The sequence below is a fragment of the Actinia tenebrosa genome, unplaced genomic scaffold (assembly GCF_029948245.1).
Source record: "Actinia tenebrosa isolate PJP-AT-01 unplaced genomic scaffold, QUT_ActTen_1.0 PGA_scaffold10__47_contigs__length_13832649, whole genome shotgun sequence".
NCBI lineage: Eukaryota > Metazoa > Cnidaria > Anthozoa > Actiniaria > Actiniidae > Actinia > Actinia tenebrosa.
The window spans coordinates 13392206-13408974 of record NW_028292570.1 but is presented as its reverse complement, the minus strand read 5'-3'; the positions used below and the strand labels follow the sequence as shown (position 1 = coordinate 13408974).

The 16769-nt window shown below is 36.4% G+C and overlaps 2 protein-coding genes across 3 annotated transcripts in view; one reads left to right on the top strand and one right to left on the bottom strand.

Moving 5' to 3' along the window:
* LOC116308635 (nucleosome assembly protein 1-like 1) overlaps positions 1-16769 on the bottom strand; it is a 38056-nt gene continuing 21287 nt past the window's right edge. For both annotated transcript variants that reach the window (XM_089027062.1, XM_089027063.1), the window contains exons 12-19: positions 6907-6977; positions 4611-4685; positions 3397-3419; positions 2559-2633; positions 1773-1811; positions 1447-1479; positions 1312-1368; positions 1-325 (exon numbers count right to left, since the gene is read on the bottom strand). In XM_089027062.1, the coding sequence (XP_088883188.1) occupies positions 293-325; positions 1312-1368; positions 1447-1479; positions 1773-1811; positions 2559-2633; positions 3397-3419; positions 4611-4685; positions 6907-6977 (406 nt within the window). In that variant the 3' untranslated portion in view covers positions 1-292. The remainder of the gene's footprint in view (positions 326-1311; positions 1369-1446; positions 1480-1772; positions 1812-2558; positions 2634-3396; positions 3420-4610; positions 4686-6906; positions 6978-16769) is intronic.
* Positions 7216-12434, top strand: LOC148913129 (uncharacterized). Its single transcript, XM_089026776.1, has 5 exons — positions 7216-8081; positions 8320-8820; positions 9069-9965; positions 10349-10633; positions 11074-12434. The coding sequence occupies exons 1-5, from the start codon at positions 7533-7535 to the stop codon at positions 12232-12234; spliced, it is 3393 nt and encodes a 1130-aa protein (XP_088882902.1). The 5' UTR covers positions 7216-7532; the 3' UTR covers positions 12235-12434.

Here is a 16769-nt window from a genome sequence, read left to right as displayed (position 1 = left end):
TTTGAGTTAAATCATTGTTCAAATGTTTCCTTTATTACAAAACGCAGCAATTACTAAGAATTCCTTATCAACAGAGGAATCTACTAATAATCTCATACTGCTGTTATTTATCAAGATATTTTTACACGCAATTTAGGACTGAATCATGTGACAAGGACCACCAATCAGGTGCTTCAGCTCAATGATGGTATTAGGTTATCGCGTCTGAACCGCGTGGATTGGTAGCTAAAGTGAAATCTGAAGAATCAGATTAAAGACAAAATAATTCCCTTCATGGGAGGGGTCAGGCAGTTTATTGCTGTTTGCATTCTTTTGGTTGGTCTTCCTGAAAATCAAAAACCGTTAAAACATATGAGAAAGAGAAATATGAAAGAGCATTTCTGTACATGGGTCCCAAACTATGGAATACACTTCCCAAAGAACTAAAGAGATGTAATGACATTCGTGACTTCAAGAAAAATCTTAAAACGTTCCTATTCAGGAAAGCTTACAATCAAAGCTTGTTATCATAATATTACCATAATTTTTATCATTATTTAAGAAATGTAATAGCATTTGTTACTTCAAGACATTTTGCACATTTTTGAACATTTTGAACATTTTTGAGCATTTTGAACAATTTTGAACATTTTGTAGATGCAAGTTTATATAACTTAAAGTAGAGTTTAAATTTCTGTGAAACCCAGGTACTCTGTCTGAATTGGCTTGGCGAGCGCTAGCAGTAGCCATGGTTGGGACTCTCATGGGTCGACTTGGACAGAGTGCGAGGGCTTCTATATATATATATATATACACACAGTCAATGTCATTAACGTTGTCCACCGAAAAAAGACATTTACACATTTAGACATTTAGACATTTAGACGAAAGTGAGCCTGACCTTTAAATGTAAAATTCAACTCGTGAATCGAAAATCCAGGATTTAAGATGGAGAATTGTACTTCAGCGTCTGTTTTATGCCAGAAAGTTTGAGGAAACATTTCTTTTAGTCTAAATGTGTAAATGTGTAGATGTGTAGATGTGTGGATGTGTAGATGTGTAGATGTGTAGATGTGCAGATGTGCAGATGTGTAGATGTGTAGATGTGTAGATGTGTAAATGTCTTTTTTCAGTGGACAACGTTAATGACATTGACTGTTAATGTATTATGTTTGGAAATTCATTGTAAAGCGTTATACAACGTAATATAAAACGCTTTAGAAATTCATTAAATTATTATTATCATTATTAAATATGAAGTGGAAATCCTTGAAAAGTAGGAAATAAAATAAAATGAACCACACTTTTGGCTCTCATAACAGCGACACTTACTTTTGGACTGTAGTCTGGATCGTCATCGTCATCGTCATCATCACCCAAATCACCCTCCTAAAAAACATCAGCACATCATAAATACACTGTTGTCATGGTGATGAAAAGTTGTCAAGGAAACCAGAGATAACTTACCCCATCCATATCTTCATCTTCTTCGTCATCAAACTAAAAATAAAAAACACGAAAAAAAGGGTGAAAAACACGAGTACAAATTGTAAGAAATGACTCAAAAATGATATAAACATTTACTGTGTGGATACTCCAACCGGAACCAATAAAAATAAACTTGTATCATTAACCAATCATATTGCGACATTTAGTTCAATATATTTAACCAGCCAATCAGATAGCACATCGATATAATAAGAGCGTGAGAACGTTCAATCTCTGTCTAGTTTACTGTTATCTGATTGGTCAGTCTTATTCCAGTGGTCACAGTTAATAGACTCGGCTTTTACCTCATCTTCTATTGCTTCGCCAGTGAAATATAGAACGGCCTGTGAAAAAAGTCATCACAATCATCTTTATTCTAATTCATTTTCATGTATCAATATTTTATACAATAAGCCTGAAGCGAGATGACATTTAACCCCTGACTCTATACCATAATAGTTTTTAAAATTCTTTCATATTAAAATTTTTGATTGCTTAGAGAATACAGGAACAATAGTCATAATTAAAGAACAAAAGCAATGTGAAAAGGATTATGGTCTAGAGACGGGGGTAAAACGTCATCTCGCTTCAGACTTATTGCCATTTAACAATAGACCTATTAAGCAAAAAATAAAATTTAATAGATTTACTAGAATTACAAAGATTAATTTTCATCTAGGTTATTGTAGATCAAATAAAAATTTTGAAGTTTTCTTTGTGGAGAGAATAAAACTGCAAAACTCGGAGAAAACAAATCGACCACAGGAGAGTCTACTCACATATGCGGCCGAGTCCAGGAATCGAACACATTGGTAGCTTTGATGAGAGGTGAACACGACGATTCACCTTGGGTCATGGGTTTCTATTTTTTCCTGCCTTCCAAACCATTCGTGCAGGCTGCGTCAAAGGTATTTAGGGATGTATGCATGAACAGGGTGGGGCAGGGGCGGGGGGTAGGGGGCCAGAAATACAGTTAATTCTTCCGTAAATATATTGGAAGGGTCGAAAACGTAAAACTTTTTTAGGTGTACACAAGTGAATGGGTGTGTAAGAGAGAAGGGGGGCGTGTTTGGAGATGATGACAAACCAACCTTAGGAATGAGTCTTTCTCGAAAGAAATGACCAATCTCAAAATCTGCAGCTAAAAGTGCTTCAGTGTCTTCATCCTACACAAGAAATAATAAAACGTTACTTACATTACACTACACTTTGACAATATTGTAATGCCATTGCTTGCAATGTAATTGCCATGCTTTGACATCACATGCAAGGGGTCTATTGAGCTGCTTTGACATCACATACAAGGGGTCTATTGAGCTGCTTTGACATCACATGCAAGGGGTCTATTGACCTGCTTTGACGTCACATGCAAGGGGTCTATTGAGCTGCTTTGACATCACATGCAAGGGGTCTATTGAGCTGCTTTGACATCACATACAAGGGGTCTATTGAGATGCTTTGACATCACATGCAAGGGGTCTATTGAGCTGCTTTGACGTCACATGCAAAGGGTCTATTGAGCTGCTTTGACATCACATACAAGGGGTCTATTGAGCTGCTTTGACGTCACATACAAGGGGTCTATTGAGCTGCTTTGACGTCACATGCAAGGGGTCTATTGAGCTGCTTTGACATCACATGCAAGAGGTCTATTGAGCTGCTTTGACATCACATACAAGGGGTCTATTGAGCTGCTTTGACATCACATGCAAGGGGGCTATTGAGCTGCTTTGACGTCACATACAAGGGGTCTATTTGAGCTGCTTTGAAGTCACATGCAAGGGCCTATATCAATAACACGTGAATTGTGACCAATGAGCACACTGGGTTTATTATATTCACTTGTCTAAAAATACCAGTAACTATTATTATAGATTAATAGTAGGTAGGTTAATAGGTAATAGGTGTATAAAAAATGTTAATATTTACCATTTCTTGGTCATCTTGTTGAACTGAAAAAAACAAGTTTTTACGTTAGATAATATTTATAGATAATCGTATTAATATTGAAAATAATAAATTGCTAAATGTTTACACACATGTTACATGTCACTAAGCTTGAAATATATTAAATTTATTTGCCAATGTCATGTCATGGATGAGGGATATCATGGAAAAATACCAGGAAAATGTTTGAAAAAATACATGGAAAATGTTTGGAAAATACCAGGAAAATGTTTGGAAAATACTAGGAAAATGTTTGGAAAAATACCAGGAAAATGTTTGGAAAAATACCAGGCAAATGTTTGGAAAAATACCAGAAAAACGTTTGGAAAATACCAGGAAAATGTTTGGAAAAATACCAGGAAAATGTTTGGAAAATACCAGGAAAATGTTTGGAAAATACCAGGAAAATGTTTGGAAAATACCAGGAAAATGTTTGGAAAATACCAGGAAAATGTCTGGAAAAATACCAGGAAAATGTTTGGAAAAATACCAGGAAAATGTTTGGTAAAATACCAGGAAAATGTTTGGAAAAATACCAGGAAAATGTTTGGAAAATACCAGGAAAATGTTTGGTGAAATACCAGGAAAATGTTTGGTAAAATACCAGGAAAACATTTGAAGCATTCCACATTTTTGTAAACATTCACTAATTGCATTCACATCGCCCATAGAGCGTTTAGGGATTGGTATGCAACATAATACAAAACCTTTGCCAAAGTTTTTTGGAATGGCTGAAACCATGGACAAAATTATGATTTACTATAATACAGGGTTTGTGCTGAGGTAACCACTTAAAATTGAAGGACTATTCAAGGAGTATACAAAGACCCAAAAATGAATTTACAAGGAGTATGTTCAGCTAACTATGCCAAGGTTTTACACTGTGGTTGCATATGGTTGACTTTCAGATTTTCCGATTTTTCTGACAAGATCTATTTCAGAACCATGCAAGTAATGTCAAAGCAAAAATTCAAGGAGTTTTCAAGGGGTTTCGCTAAAATCATAAAATTCAAGAGCTTTTCAAGTGCCCTTGAAAACGTGAATTAAATTCGAGGAGTTTTCAAGGAGTTTAAGGAGTAGCACGAACCCTGATAATAGGTTTCTTAGTGGTCAGCAAACAAGAGAATCAGTAAGAAACGCATCGAATCAATTAATGAATCGTAACCTATGGGTGGCAAAAACAGCCTTCATTTTACCTTCAGGTGGAGCAAAGAAGTTGAAGAATGAATCATTTTTGACTGTCTTGTTGACAAACCTAGTTTGACCACGCCCTGGATACAAATCAAGATAAAACGTCATTATATACAAAACAGTATTTACAAATTTTAACACTCATTTTCTTTGAAGTGAGACCTGCTCATCAATATTTAGATAGACATATGGTTTAAAGCTTTTGTCACCTATCGATCAGACTGTTAAACTGCATTCCAAAAACCATGTTCAACTTGGAGAAATCGCTTAAAGTGTATATGACACGAAAACATTCCATCATTTAAAATGTATAGTTTGTTAGTAATAATAAATATATCGTAACAAAATTTGTTTCAAAAGCTTATTTCTTGAGATATTTGCGAAAGTTAATCCCAATTTGTGACGTCATTTTGTTGACACGTACTCTAGATTCAGTAGTAATGTACTAAATATAAATTGTAATTCATATAAATTAACAACAAAAGACATATTTTAGTCAGCTTCATTTGATAGCTCACGTAGTACTCTTCCAATGTTGGGAAATTGAAAAGTGTACTACTTGAAATTAAGATTCTATATTCAAACATATTTCATGTATTTGCAACTAAATCTGGAGACTTGTAAACAAAATGACGTCACAACTCGTGCTAAAATTTTTTGAATTTCTAGAGAAATACGTTTTTGGAACAAATTTAACCGTGATATTCTTATTAATGCAAATAAACTACACATTCTTAACATTAAAATTTTTTCGTGTCATATACACTTTAAAAGTGGTTGAATTCTTCCTACGAATCCATTTTGTTTTTGTACTTTATATTTACTTCATATTTCCTTCGTTTTTCCAGAACAGTTCAACCATTTAAAAATCTAAGAAAAAATCAAAATTTTTAGGAATGTATTTGAAAAGTTTGATTGATAAGGGGAAGAGCACTTCAAAGAAAACTTATTATTTTATTTTTATTTAATTATTGGGCCTTTTGCATGATGGCGTCATTCGACTAGCACGACCAAAATGCTTCGCGAATTTTCTTTCTTATTCAAATTTGTATTCCCTCATGAGAATAGTAAGACAATTGGTGCTAATTAACTGAACAAAAGAAAGTGTGCAAGGGAGTCTGGTAGCTGTATTAAATGATGCTATAATACAAGTGTCCTATTAGTATATGTAATAGGACTCCATGCTGTCCAATTAAGAAATAATTGGACAAGGAAATTGCGAGGACTGACAAAGTTGGATGATGCCGTAGGCCGAGTCCAATTTGGCAGTCAGACGAATTTTTCGAGTCTATTTCTTGATTGGGGAGCATGAAATCCCATTACCTATTAATTATATAGCTGCCTAATTAATCCCATATCAACAAGACCTGTCCAATTAAGAAAATAATTGGACAGTTACCTATATGGGATTAATGAGAAGCTGTAGAATTAATTAGTTTGTTTATTATTATTTTTTACTTCAAAGAAAACTAGTGTATTTTAAAAAAACATTGAGTTGAGCATAAAATTTGACGAGAACTGAAATTGTGTAGTTCCAGAAATTATCCATAACCCACCACAAAGGAATATTTTTAAAGACCCCACCCCCTACCCCCACCACGCCCGGAACTTCCAATTTTCTTCTACAAACTCTGTCATTTGTTCTTTCTCTAACTTCCCTTCCCTTGGAAATTCCAAATAATTCCTCCCTGGGGGGGGGGGGGATGGATAATAGCAGATGATCAGAGTTACGCTCTATTGCCGTCAGACACATTTGTCATTGTCACATTTAGGTCAGTTTCTATACACTTGACATTTCATTGTATTGACCCAAATGCTTCAACTTGAAACAATTGTTTGAAGGCAACAGGGTGTAACTCCGATATCTGCTATTCCTGGAACTACACATTAGGAGAAGTTGGAACTACACATTAGGAGAAGTTGGAACTACACATTAGGAGAAGTTGGAACTACACATTAGGAGAAGTTGGAATTACACATTAGCAGAAGTTGGAACTACACGTTAGGAGAAGTTGGAACTACACATTAGGAGAAGTTGGAAGTACACATTAGGAGAAGTTGGAACTACACATTAGGAGAAGTTGGAACTACACATTAGGAGAAGTTGGAACTACACATTAGGAGAAGTTGTAACATCATCTGATGATGTTCCATGAACTCTGAAAAAAATATTTAAAAACACTTGACTGACTTTCGTATGAAGTATGTTGCAATTTTTCATACAAAGAAGGATTCAACTTCTTGGGGTATTTTCTAGTCTAGATTGAATAAAAGTGGTGGGTGGTGTATTATTGATAATACCTTTATGTCTTTGTTTTTTCTTTATCACTTTCTGGGTGATATTTTTTCCTTTCTTCCAATCAATTTTACAGCTGAAGTTAAAATAAAAAGAATTAAAAGATGGATGAACATGTAGATGGATGGACGGACAGACGGAGGGACGGACGGAGGGACGGACAGACGGACGGATGGACGGGCAGGCAGAGGACAGAGACATCATCTCTCCCAGTAATGTCTATTTCTTGTCAATTCTGGTTTTATTTTATGAGATATGGAACACATGAATATTCTATACAAAATCGAGGCTAACCTACCCTGGTCCCAGAGCTTTCTCGTTTTTTTTTTTCTCTGTAAAAAGCGGCAACAACGAGCTGCGAAGCAGCGAGCCGCGAGAAACCTCTGGTCACGACCGTTGAGAATCTCACTTTCATGCCATCATAGCTGTCAAATCCATCACTTCTAGTCGACCAATCACAAAAGGATGATCGTGTTACAAATTGTCATTAGGGTGTGGAGGCTTAATGCTATATACCAACACTATTTTTTTCAAGTAGGGGTGGGAGAGGAGACTTTGTATATTTACGAGCTGTCAAAATAGTGTACTACACGTGCGACTCTTCTTACTTCGACTCAATAGTTATGGGATTATGCAGAAAGATTATAATACACCGGTAAAGGTATTTATACAGCGTCCAAACAACTTCTGTAGAGCTTGCAGAGAAAGTTTAAAAATCAGTGGGCGCTCGCAAATTAATATTTTTGGAGCAAATAATCGAGAATTTCTTCGCCGTTTTGAGACAGTCGCTGGCGCGAAAGTGGTGGACATCGATGGTATATCGCAAGTTTTGTGCCAAAAATGCTACAGGACTGTTTTGAAATACCACAAGATTTTAGAACAAGAAAATGATATACTAACATTTAGGGAAAACTACAAGGAAACAATAAACCGCTTGGATTTAGTTCGCAAGAAGAGATGTGCTAAGGATTCCCCCACTACAACAGCTGATCCTCATTCACAGAAATTTAACGACTGCCATGTCCGGAAAAAGGCCTGCGCTAACAGCCAGTTAAGAAGCAAAAGAAAACTACTTTCAGATCATCGAGACTCTTTTGCGGATAACCCTTTCCAAGGTTTGGACAGTGAAGTTTTGTTGGACCCGAGAGACCGGAAAGCTAAAGGCAATGCTCGCACGGAGGTGAGATATTTTAATATCTTAGATTGTTCTTTAATATTTTTTTCTATGGTTACGTTTTACCTCTCTCTAAGATTTATTTAAAGAATATATTTTCGAAAGAAAGAATAGGGAAATTAGCGATAAATTCCTATTCGCGATAAGTTTTTTGTCGATTGTTGTCTCGATCGTTTCCACAATCATAACAAAAGGAGGCTCAATTTAAAGTATTGACATATCCTCTTTTGAATTCATTAACTAGGTCCACATTGATTACCCATCCGGCAGAGTAAAAAACGTTATTAAAGAAGAGTTAGATGCCACCATTATAAGACAGGTTGCTCACCAAGAATACCGTGGAGTAGCAAATTCTCTTTGGAAACACTCATCCCTAAAAGATGAAATATTACAGAAGCTATACTGTGATATCGATAAAGAATGCAACTCCTTATGCAGCGACAAACAACCATCCATTTTGAAAAAAACGAAGGCAGAAGATTTGGTCGCATTTTCTGAAAGAAAATGCGAAGAAGAATTAGCAACAAGAGCACCTACATTGTATGGATGCATGTGCAGTTCCAGTTTAAGCCTTAGAAAAAAGAGGAAAACAAAAGGAGATGGAAATGGTGATGAGATGAGTGGCAGTGCAGCACCTATCGTCTTTGCAGCTTCTATTCTTTTGAAGCAGAGATGTCCCCAGATGTCTGCTCTTGCTTTCAGGTTTTCATTGGGTGTCTTATGGCATGGTGGAGCTAAAAAACAGGTACATTTAAAGTTTGGCACACAGTCAAATATATTTTTCCTTTACATGTGTAATGTCTATATTCCAGTTGTGCTTGTAATGTAACAGATACTATGTAACAGAGTGCTATTAATTAACGGAGTTCAAGAAAAAGGATGCAATCCAAAACGTTGGGAATGTGGAGTGGGGAGGGAATGATAAAGGATATATACCTTAACTTCACGTTGCTCATAGGATTACTTAGGTTAAATTCATTTTTTTAATCTTAGGGTTTTGTTCGTGCAAACCGTTGGGGGATATCTGTAAGCCATAACAGCACCTTAAAGAAACTAGATGAAATGGGAAAGAATTTTGATTCTGAGGTAAAGACCTGGAAACGTGAGCTAGAGGACCATCACCTGATAAATGAGATGCTTGACCATGTCGATGAGTATTTAACTACACAAGAAGTTCAAAAGCAAGAGCAAATTCCAGAGGGGTTTCAGACAATAAATATTAGTAGTCTGGATCTATCATTCCCTACAGCTGATTCATCGATAGGATGTTGTAATGAGAACAGCCAATCAACAAACAGTGATCTAGCAAATATGGAAGACTTCCTTGATGATTACAAGCAATACAGCCAAAGTGAGAGCATTAAAGCACTATCTAATGCTGGGAATTGCCCTGTCTCTGACCATCTGATAACAAGTGGATTTTCTGAAGGTGATCTAAAGACATTCAATGACTTTGTCTTTGATCATGAAACTGTGGATGAATTAAACAAATTGGACAAAATAGATGTCGGCATTCTCAAATCTCATCAGAATTCCAATGAGCCTCCAAAATACCAAATTATAGGTGACAATTTAGATATGTATGTTAAGGTGAAACATATGTCTAGTGATAAACAGAACAGAAGCATACATTGGTTTGCCATGAATGCCATTCAAGATCGGGTGTCTTCCAAGTGCCCTGACAATGCCACACAGATTAAACCTATTTTAGAGGTTGAAAATTCAGAGTTCCTTCCCTCACCTGAAGACAACAATAAACTACTACAAGATTTCATCCCATTGGCTGCAAGAGTACTAGTTGATAAAGTCCCTGACTTCAAGTGCTTCAGTGGAACTATCATCAAACACATTCCACATCAGTTTTCACAGGAGATGAAGAAGTCAGTCCAGGTTAGTAAATAGCTATAAAGTACAAATTATTTCATATGAAAAATACATTTACAGTGGGGATACAGAGGCTGCAAACCAAACCAACCAAAGCATATACATTTCCATACACATGACACAGGAAAAATCACTAAATTCCAATACATTTAGTTGGGGTTTTAATTGATAGAACAGAATAACAATGGTTAGGATCTTGTTGCTTGATTTTATCAACAAAATCACATTGTTGGTAATAAAATAGAGCACTCCCAATATCTTGACAATTCAGATTGGTAAATTATTGGTTTAATTAGGTAATTTCAAGATACCAAGTATTTTCCAAGATTGAAATTCCTGTGTTATATGACATGATTAATACATACTTAACAATAATTGATGCATTTCAGGTTCCTCTTGGAATCTTATTCAAGAATGAAAATCTGAATGATGAGATGATTGAAATCTTGGAACATATACAATCGAAATATGTACCTACCATGGTAACAACAACAGAAAGTGGAGAACAAGTGACTGAAGCCATTGAAAGTATATTCTTTGGAGGAGATCAACTTACAGAAGAGAGAGGAAGAAATGCTAAGGATGCTAGAGGGGATGGAGACACAAATTACGACAGACTTGAAGGTGTTGAAACTAAACACGAAGATTGGCATGGGATTCGTTTAATATACCAGGTATGTTTTTTATCCATTACTTCTAAAATACTAAGTAAAATTAAATGCATAATTTAACTAAAAATATTCACGCTAAGACTTGACATCACAGTCATTAGCACATGGCAAGTATAAACTTTGACTTTCTAGAAAAATTGTTCAAACTATATAACTTTTTGCTCATTGAACAGCAGAAAATTAGGCAATACACTTGCGTCAATCAAATAAATTGGTCGGTACCTTTATATTCTCTGATTGGTGGAGGCAGCGTATTGCCCTATTTCCCCTTTGCTACTGTTGTTTTGATGGGCGCGTGAAAGTTAAAGGAGTGGTAATGGTATTGTTAACATTCCCCCGTCTCCATTTTGTAAATCCAATCTTATTTTTCTTTAGGGCTTAAACAATAGTCTGTTTTAGTATCACAGTAATTAGAATTACAATAATTGTTATTATATTTTCAGATTTTGTATGACATCCTTTACAAGCAATCATCAGCAAGTGATCAAGGAACAATGTGCTCTAACATGAATGTGACCAACAATGTTAATGCAAAGACAAATAATGTGGAAGATAACTTTAATTACTGTAAAGACTTTGTTCACAATGAAACAAATGCTTACATAGTTGCAGCAACAATGTCTCACTTTGGCATGAAGTCAATACATGACGAAGCTGTTCCACATTCTGTAAGAACAGCATCTACGAAAGACAAACAACTTTGGTTCTACAATCATGTAAAAACCATACTTGAGAAATATGTGATGAAGAAACAATCAGAAGAATACAGCAAAATTGTTGATCATGTAAACACTTTAAACCAGCCAAAACAAAGAACAGTGTTCCCATGCAGTAAGTGCGGGAAGACATATGTTTATAAGAAAGCAAGAGATAGTCATTTGAAACTCAAACATGGAGTGGACATTGCTGAGACAATAGCTGAATCTCCTAAGCAAGTAGAAGTCAAAGAAGATTATGTATACAACTATGCTTGTGTGCGTTTAAGTCTTGGAATGCTAATTTTTAATTTCAATGATGCAGTAAAAGAAGGAGATGGTGCAAGAATAGTGAGATGTTGGAAGTACATGTTGCTGTTGTATAAAGGTCATGGCCACACAAAGTATGCTTTGGCAGCATTACAACTGATTGCAAATACTAAATCTCTGCTATCTTCAGAAAAGGCACACAGTCTTATATGGAATAGGACTGTGAACAACAAAGGTGGAGCTGGTAACAATATTTCTATGGATCTGAGGATGGAACATATTGTACATCTCCAGAAAGAAATGCTGAGTAATCTTGGTGCCAACCTCAACCAAACTCCTGCCTTACGCTGCAGCAGAGCAGTTAAGCCTGTTGAGGATTTGCTGTCTTCTATAGATGCAGAGCTAACTGTTAGAAGACCATCTGGGAAGCACACTGTGACACGCTCTCAATCAGACTTTCAAACAATTGTGAATGAGTTGCACACAAGAGCAGAGGTCTTTGTTGATAAAGCTGAAGAAGGAAGACAACATGCAGCCTTTCTGCACTTTAAAAGAAGTATACTCTCAACTTTGGAATATGACAAGCTGAATTCATGGTTTAATCAGCACAAGAAAAAATGGGCCAAACAAGGATTCTAAACTCCAGCTTTAATGCAGGAAAAATGAAAATAGCAGTCTTGCTTGTTATTTTTTTGAGGAATTATTCGAAAATTTTCAGGGGAGTCTGGTTTCACTTTTTTGCATATTTTTCATGACTCAATATTTATGCAATCTCAACCCCCCACCCCCCCTTCCCAAAGAAAAAGGACTAAAGAGAATCCAGACATACAAGATAGCAGTTTACTTTCAATTGATAAATTTTTGGTTGAATAAATTTGATATGTGAACTTTAACTTTTACTTTGTGCAGCAAAGTGTCAAAGAAAACTTTATAAAGCTAGGTTTTAGTTAAATATGTCAAATGACATTTGTGTTAAGTTCAAAATACTGCAAAGTACCTTTAATTTTCTTGGTAAACATTTGCAAAATTCTTTTTTTCACTTAGGGCATAAAATAATGGCTAGTATGTCGCCTTGTTTCTTTACTGCTCAAGATAATTCGCAAGGCAAAGATCTGACCAGACAAATTCCACTGCTGAGTATTGTCTGATGTCTAGCCATTATTTTAAGCAAGCAGCTTTTTGATATTCGTGGGGGAAATATCAGAAAAGATATACCAACATGAAAAGAAAGGAATGCATAACCAATAGTTAATAATATTGATGTATGGTCCCTCCACCTTTAGATCGAATGTCAAAGGTCTCTAAAGGTGGAGGAACTATACATCAATATTATTACCGGTAGTTACTAGTACATGTTCAAAATATAAAAACAAATGTGAAAAATCCAATAAACAGTCAAACATGCTGTTGTGTCAAAAACAATATTATGTGATCAGGGCTCATTGCACATCATTTATTCCATTTTTTGGTGGAACAGGTACCAGTCTCAGTACATACATACTTTTAAATGCTTACATGTGTTTATTATCGCTCACCAGTTGCTAGACAGTTCTTCATCATCTGTACAATCAGCCTCACTTTCACTGTATTCTTCAAGTAACTCTTCACAGATGTAAAGTTCCACATCAGAACAGGTAAAGTCAACCTCTGATGAAGAACACTGGCTAATATCAATTTCCTGTTCATTGATGTCTTCAAACACATCATTCACCATACATAATATGTCCATGGCATGTTGGTTCTTGAACACAGGAAGATTTTCAAGTATGTAGGCTTTATTGAAAATAAATTTTGCATGTTTTAGAACTTTCTTCACCAATATATCGGTGAATAAAGCAGTGCCATCTATGCCTAAGAAGTCAATGAGACCCAAAGAAAGTTCCAAGACATTGTCTTTTAGGAGTTCTCGCAACAGCTCTTCTTGTTGTGCTGTAATGTTCCTGGTCTTCTGTGGTGCTTTGGATTTACAATCTGGAAGTGACACTTCAGGCAAAGGGATACTACACAATTCCTCTAAACATAAACATGTTTTGTGACAGTTGATACAGCATTCATGGCTTTGGTAGTTGGGGAACTCTTCAACCCCAAAATCAGCCAGTAAAAGTTTCCTCAAACATCCTGATGTGGATTTGCACATGTCTTTAACTGACTGATCACAGTTTTTCAGATGATGCCCAGTGTACATAATTAAAGCAACAGCAGGCTTACCATCTCTACCTCCACGACCAATCTGCTGAACGAGTTCCTCCATTTCCCTTGGTGGGCCATAATGAATTATTCTCCTTATGTTGGGAAAGTTGACTCCCATCCCAAGGGCATTAGTAGCAAACACCAGTCTACATGTGCCATTCTCATCATGGAAGGACTCTAATGTTCTTATCTGGTTCTTTGCCAGTGTAGAATGGTGAAACATGGAAATAATCAAATGTTGTGGCAAAGCTTCACAATCATGAGCGTAAGCATCCTTTCCAAGTTCCTGTTTAAAATGCATGAACAAGCGGCCACAGTCCTTTATCGATTTGCAGTAAACAATAGTTTTGTCCAGTGTTACATTTTTCTCATGAATCTCCTTTAGAAGCAATTCGAAAGAATTTCCAATGTTTGAATTCACCTTAGCAATGTTGAGGTAGATATTCTCTCTATTTGGACTAAGAAAAATTTCAATGCAATTTTTTCGAATACAGAGGGATTCTTTTATGTCCTTCCTTGTCTTTGTGTTTGCTGTGGCTGTCAGCGCAAGGACGGGGACCAGTGGCTTCTGGCTGAGCAGAGATCTAAGTTCCCCAAGTCTTGAGAAACACTCACGGAAAGCAGCAACATACTCCTTTTTACTCGATTTCTGTTTTTGGCTGCTGAATCCCCTGGAAAAAATATAACCAATGATTGAGCATAAATGCAGACATTTACAATTTGTGCAACAAGTGACCGATCTAAAAACACTTCAGTTTGAGCTGATTTCTTGTTGGGATCTAAAGCTTTTTTCAATTTTTATAATTCACAAATGTTTCGGAACTGTGGTTACAACGTCATGTAGGAATATTTTAGCTCTATCTTTTACAAGGTTTACGCCAAGAAACCTTTTATCGAATCATTGCTTCTTCTTTGTGACTGTTACTCTATGATCAGAACTATCCTCCCCTGTGTTCTCAAGATTAAATATACGAAAGCCGTAATTTTAGGTCCCTAAGTACTAATGTCACAGTTACATGTAATCGATTGTCAAAGTTTATCATCACGAAGATGGGTCATATCAGTTGAGCTTACCATTTTGGCACCACGTGCGCTTCATCGGTGACAACAGCGAACACATTTCTTTGATAGACCTCACTTTCAAGCATTTTCCTCCATTTTTCATTTTGGAGGACAGACTCGGGGCTTGCGAAGAGATAAGAATATTGACCACGCAGTATTTTCGATTCATCAATATCTCCTGTTAAACTGCTTGCTGTCATGCCTCGGGAATTCAACTCTCGGATATGAGACTCCACCAGCGAATTTAGCGGACAAATCACCAAGACGATGGCGTTCCTTGGGTAAGGAAACCCTCTGAGATAAAGTTCCTTACAGAAGTCGAACAGTAGTTGGAATATGATTGACTTGCCATGGCCGGTTGGCAAAACGGCGAAGACATCTTCTCGGTTTAACAGACCAAACAAAGCGTTGCTTTGCTCAGCCGATAGCTGTTCTATTTCGGGAAAACGACTTTCGAGAATTGACTTCAAGATACTCTCGAATAGTTCTCTGGATATCAAAACCGTCATTGAAACTATAAACCAGCAATATTTATAAACTATAGACTTTAGATAAGATTGTAAGATTTATTTTAAAGATCAAACTTCAGGCTGACAAGACGCTATAATGACGATATAGTCCGATGGCACGAAAAGTCTGACCCCTCTCCCCAAACAAAAATATTGACGTGACAAAATCATTCAGCCCCTACCCCCATAGATATCTAATCCAGCCAATCATATTTCTCGTACACTGATTAAAATAGCCATCCAATCAGAATTCGACGATCATAAGTTGATGGCATGAAAGTGAGATTCTCAACGGTCGTGACCAGAGGTTTCTCGCGGCTCGCTGCTTCGCGGCTCGTTGTTGCCGCTTTTTACAGAGAAAAAAAAAAAACGAGAAAGCTCTGGGACCAGGGTAAGGCTAACCCTGAGCACCAGAGAACTCAAAACTGGAGTATTAAATAAAGGCTATCCAACAACTTTACCCCTGCATTCTCCATTATCAAATAGACTTAATTCATTTGTGGTGCAACGCTTTCCCATTAAAGACTGTCATTCCCTAGAGTATCATTTCTTTGTCGAACTGCTGTGCATGTGAAGACACATGAATATGGATACAACTCAAACAAAGAATCTTATTCTCAAGACCATGTGTCATTCCCTAGAGTATCATTTCTTTGTTTAACGGTTGCACATGAGGAGACACATGAATATGGATACAACTCAAACAAAGAATCTTATTCTCAAGACCACGTGTCATTCCCTAGAGTATCATTTCTTTGTTTAACGGTTGTACACGAGAAGACACATGAATATGGATACAGCTCAAACAAAGAATCTCATTCTCAAGACCACGTGTCATTCCCTAGAGTATCATTTCTTTGTTTAACGGTTGTACACAAGAAGACACATGAATATGGATACAACTCAAACAAAGAATCTTATTCTCAAGACCACGTGTCATTCCCTAGAGTATCATTTTTTTGTTTAATGGTTGTACACAAGAAGACACATGAATATGGATACAACTCAAACAAAGAATCTTATTCTCTAGACCACGTGTCATTCCCTAGAGTATCATTTCTTTGTTTAACGGTTGTACACGAGAAGACACATGAATATGGATACAGCTCAAACAAAGAATCTCATTCTCAAGACCACGTGTCATTCCCTAGAGTATCATTTCTTTGTTTAACGGTTGTACACGAGAAGGCACATGAATATGGATACAACTCAAACAAAGAATCTTATTCTCTAGGGAATGACACATGGTCTGAGATGGGAAAACATTACTGATGAAGAAAGAAATAGTACTCAAGGGAATGACATGTGGTCTGAGATGGAACACATTACTGATGAAGAAAGAAATAGTACTCAAGGGAATGACATGTGGTCTGAGATGGAACACATTACTGATGAAGAAAGAAATAGTACTCA